The following is a 4,556-nucleotide window of genomic DNA, read 5'->3' on the forward strand; positions in this document are numbered from 1 at the left end:
GGAGAAAACGACGTTGGTAACCAGTGAGTATAACTATATATATATATATATATATATATATATATATATATATATATGTGTTTATATATAGATATGCATATATATATGCCTATATATATATGTGTGTGTGTGTGTGTGTGTGTGTGTGTGTGTGTGTGCGTGTGTGTGTGTGTGTGTGTGTGTGTGTGTGTGTGTGTGTGTGTGTGTGTGTGTGTGTTTGTGTGTGTGTGTGTGTGTGTGTGTGTTTGTGTTTCTGTGTGAATGTATGTCTGTGTGTGCGCGCGCGCGTGTGTGTGTATGTGCGTATGTATAAATGTATGTATGTATGTGTGTGTGTGTGTGTGTGTGTGTGTGTGTGTGTGTGTGTGTGTGTGTGTGTGTGTGTGTGTGTGTGTGTGTGTGTGTGTGTGTGTGTGTGTGTGTGTGTGTGTGTGTGTGTGTGTGTGTGTGTGTGTTCCTTCATTCTACAGTGTTTGAAAATGAAAGGAAAGTAGAATTCTTTCGTAGCGGATTCCATCATATTTATCGATTTTTCAACATACTACCATCAAAAGCCAAAAATATACAATGGACATCCTACGACGACCCACAGGTTTTCTTGACATTTAAGGCCTTGTTTTTATTTCGGCAATACAGTTATGAACAAGATTCTCGAACTTTTTAATATGGTGACACCACGTTACGCCTAACCCTCCCCAGTGACAGGCGCTTCAATTCGATAGTCGGAGTGTTAACGATGGTCCTCTCGCTCTTCGTGATCAGCACACAACACCTTTTACTATTATTGACAACTTGTGCAACTTCATTTAACTGAAGGGAGCCAACGATTCAGAGGAAGTGTCAAAATCATCTCGATTAATCATTATACTGCTGTTGTTGACGGTTTATGTAGATTTTCTGACCTCCACAGGATCACTATTTTGTTCAGACGAAGGAATCTATGTTCAAGGTGATTTAGATCTACAATTCTAGCAACTTGAAAGGATGTTATCGTAGCAAAGGGATTGAGTAATTTCTCATATTAACCATGAGGATATGACATAGATTTACACATATTCAATATATCTAACTACGTGTTTTCTAAATAAACATTATACATATTTAATGATTCACATTACTATCGACATAATCAAACTGATTTGATGCTGTCTTGTGAATGTTTCCTTATAAATTTAGGTGGTCTATTTACAGCATGAATGATCACATGACCTATTTCATATCATAAATGCTTAACACAAATAACTCTTGCTACATTTTCATAGAAGATGCTGAATACCAGTACTTATAAGTGAGGCCAACTGTACACTGATGAAAGGCGAGTTACGAGCAAGCGAGGTTTGCCGCTTACCTCAGGAAGCCCAACACATGACCACCATCGATTAAACTGTCACCGGCCAGCGGTAGGTGTTGAATAAAGTATTCAAAGGCCCCGCGGGAGGCAAAAGCTAGATTCATGAGCAGAAAAAATAAGTGCACTATGCACCAATCTCCCTGTATATAGTAAAATGGTTCATGGATATTAGATAGGATAAGGAAAGCGATTTATGTAGTTTCTGAGGCCAACTCCGGAAGAGAATTCAATCTATTGTGTTCCTTGAAGCCGGAGTTGGCCCCCATTAAGCATACCATTTACAACATACTTAGCCTCACAGGCTAGATTAACCCATTCCTACAGCCTCCTCGTTGAGTTTTTCGTGAAGGACATCTTAAGACTCCAGATCTCATCACCAAGCAACGCTGGTCACCAGCATATGCACAAACTCCACCCAGTGTCCTCCTGTAAAGGGGCATTTAGACGGCCAAACGGTTTGACAAACTCGGTTTGTCAAAACAAGTGTTTGAAGTGATGTTTGACCGTGTGAATAAAGTATTTGGTTGTCAGACACGTTCGACAAACGTGTTTGACGACCAAATACCCCATTCACACGGTCAAACATCACTTCAAAAAACTTGTCTGACAAACCGGGTTTGTCCCACAGTTTGCCCTGTAAATGGCCCTTAAGACGTCTGCTTCTGTAATTGGGGGACGTTCACTTGAAAACATTGCTCGTTCTTAAGCTGGAACAAATTCCATAAAATCCGCAGTGAAGAACAAGTTGGCATAGTGCAAATTCATTCGGGGACTGTTAGATTTCGTGAATGCAAACTTGAAGTCGCTGCTTACTTGCGGCCGATTGGAGTGGTTTTAACAGAGTTAACATAATCTTACTAACATCAATATCATCGTTATTATAATTTCTGTTACAATCATTTCATTATTGTTGAATGTTGGTATTTTGTTCAGTTACAACTTGGTAGTAAAATACTAATCCACTTAGCAACAAATGTATTTTTAAGGTTGAATAGTTATTATAATTTCTGTTACAATAATTTCATTAATGTTGAATGTTGGTATTTTATTCAGTTACAGCTTGGTAGGAAAATACTAATCAACTTAGCAACAAATGTATCTTTAAGGTTAAATAGTTATCATTCTCATTTCACTAATGTTATGAGCTCATCATAATTTCCTAATTTTTTAGCCTGAGAAGCAGAAGCAATAGATATGGAAAACATGAAGTAGTAAGGGAAGGAGAAATAAGAGAGCATGTTGAATAAAAAGGAAAAGAAGTGGTGTAGGAGGGATGAAGATTGAAGAGCAAATAGAGGAAGACAAATAGAAGAAGAAGAAGAAGGAAAAGGAGTAGTAGTGGTAAGAAATATGAGGAGCAGGAAGACATGTGGGAGAAAGAGGAGGAGGAGGCTGAAAAGAGAGAGGAAGAGGTGATTAAGGAGAAGAGAGAAAAGGTAGGAGGACGAAAAATGGAGAAGGGGAAAGAAGAGGAGGTACGAAGCCAGATGGGGAAAGAAGGACGCGCAACGGGAGGAGTAGATAGAAGAGACGGGAGGAGGATTGGAAGGTGGACAAAAGGAGAACCTAGAGAAAAAAGAGAAGGAGGATGACGCAAAGATAAGAAAAAAAATCTATTACGTCAATCACTGGAAATCTGCACCAAAGAGACCCCTTTCTACTGCCTCAGGGGACAACTTTACAGACAAATTGACGGTGTTGCGATGGGTTCACCTCTAGGTGTCCTCTTTGCTAACTTTTTTCATGGTCATGGTGGAGAGAGAGGTTTTCAGCACCACCCGTAAGCCTCCTATATATACTCGATACGTGGACGATATTTTCGTCCTCGTAAGGGACCAAAGGGAATTAGAAGACTTAAAGGCTACCTTACAACATGTTTCTGGCCTAAATTTTACAACAGAGAACAGCATCAATGGAAAACTTCCTTTCCTAGACGTTAAGATTGAAGCCAGTCCTCAAGGTTTTAAGACCGGAGACTACTCCAAACCATCCAGCCCTGGTCTTTGCCTAAACGGGAACAATGGATGCCCATCGCGATACCGTAAGTCCACCATAGGTGCTTACGTCAGAAGAACCCTGTCGCACTGCAGTGATTGGAACCGTACCCACGCCGAACTTGACAGGATTACACAAGTCCTGGTCAACAATGGTTTCGCAAACAAAGAGGTATAAAATGTCATCAACATACACCTGGACAGATGGTACAGACCCCCGACCGACAATATTCAAATAGGACAAAAGATCACAATATCTTACTAGAACACTATGTCCTCCCAATGAAGAGCAGACGAGGACGCCATCAGGGAGATCATCGACAAAAACGTCAGACCCTCCAACAGTGACGACAAAATCCACCTGAACATTTGGTACCAGAATAGGAAAACGTCCCACCTCCTCCTTAAGAATAGCCCAAGCCAGCGAACCCCAGTATTCCAACGTAGCCACCTTGTGTACAAATACACATGTAAAAAAGGGAACTGTGAAACCCTTAATGAAAAGTACATAGGATCGACTACGACAGAACTGTCTAGAGCCATTTAGCAACACCACATTGACATACATCAATCCCCAGTCACAAGGAAGGATCAGGAAGAAGGAACCACCATCTACAAAAGGAATTGAACTACAGGCGCCTTCTCATCCTAGAAGCACTTTACATTAAAGGACAAAATCCTACCATGAGCAAACAAAATCTTGACCAATTCATAATTCCTACTTCTAAGTATATAGATCACAGGCTTTGGTTCACCGTTGACCCAGTGGGCGGAGCTTCAGATCCTGTCTCCTGAGTGACTGTCCGAATCCCCTGTCTCTCCTAATGTTCTATATGTTTTTTGTAAGTGTAGTAGTGTCAGAGGATCAGTTTCTTGAGAGTAGTTGTGAAGGCTTATAGAAGGGTTTTGATTGAGAGGATTAAGAGAGAAACAGGGGGAGTAATTGGTGAGGAAAAGTGTGGGTTTGGGACAGGTAGGGATTGCGTGGATCAGACAGACATGTAAGAAAGCTTTAGGACAGGGTAAGGGTATTTCTTTAGCATTAATTGATTTGGAAAAGGCTTATGACATGGTAGACAGGAAAACACTGTGGGAGGTATTGCAGGTATATTGGATAAGAGGAAAGCTGTTAAGTAGAGTAAAGAGTTTTTACGAGAGTAGTAGCGCCTCTGTTAGAATTAGAAATGGAGAGAGCGAGTGATTTGAGGTGA

At 40.7% G+C, this 4,556-nt stretch overlaps 1 protein-coding gene across 1 annotated transcript; it reads left to right on the top strand.

Moving 5' to 3' along the window:
- The first annotated feature begins 3,100 nt into the window (after window positions 1-3,100).
- Window positions 3,101-3,523, top strand: LOC143033168 (uncharacterized). Its single transcript, XM_076198364.1, has one exon. It carries the CDS (start codon window positions 3,101-3,103, stop codon window positions 3,521-3,523), a length of 423 nt encoding a protein of 140 aa, XP_076054479.1.
- The last annotated feature ends 1,033 nt before the right edge of the window (window positions 3,524-4,556 follow it).

The sequence above is a fragment of the Oratosquilla oratoria genome, chromosome 15 (assembly GCF_046742065.1).
Source record: "Oratosquilla oratoria isolate Oo_2021 chromosome 15, ASM4674206v1, whole genome shotgun sequence".
Classification (NCBI taxonomy): domain Eukaryota; kingdom Metazoa; phylum Arthropoda; class Malacostraca; order Stomatopoda; family Squillidae; genus Oratosquilla; species Oratosquilla oratoria.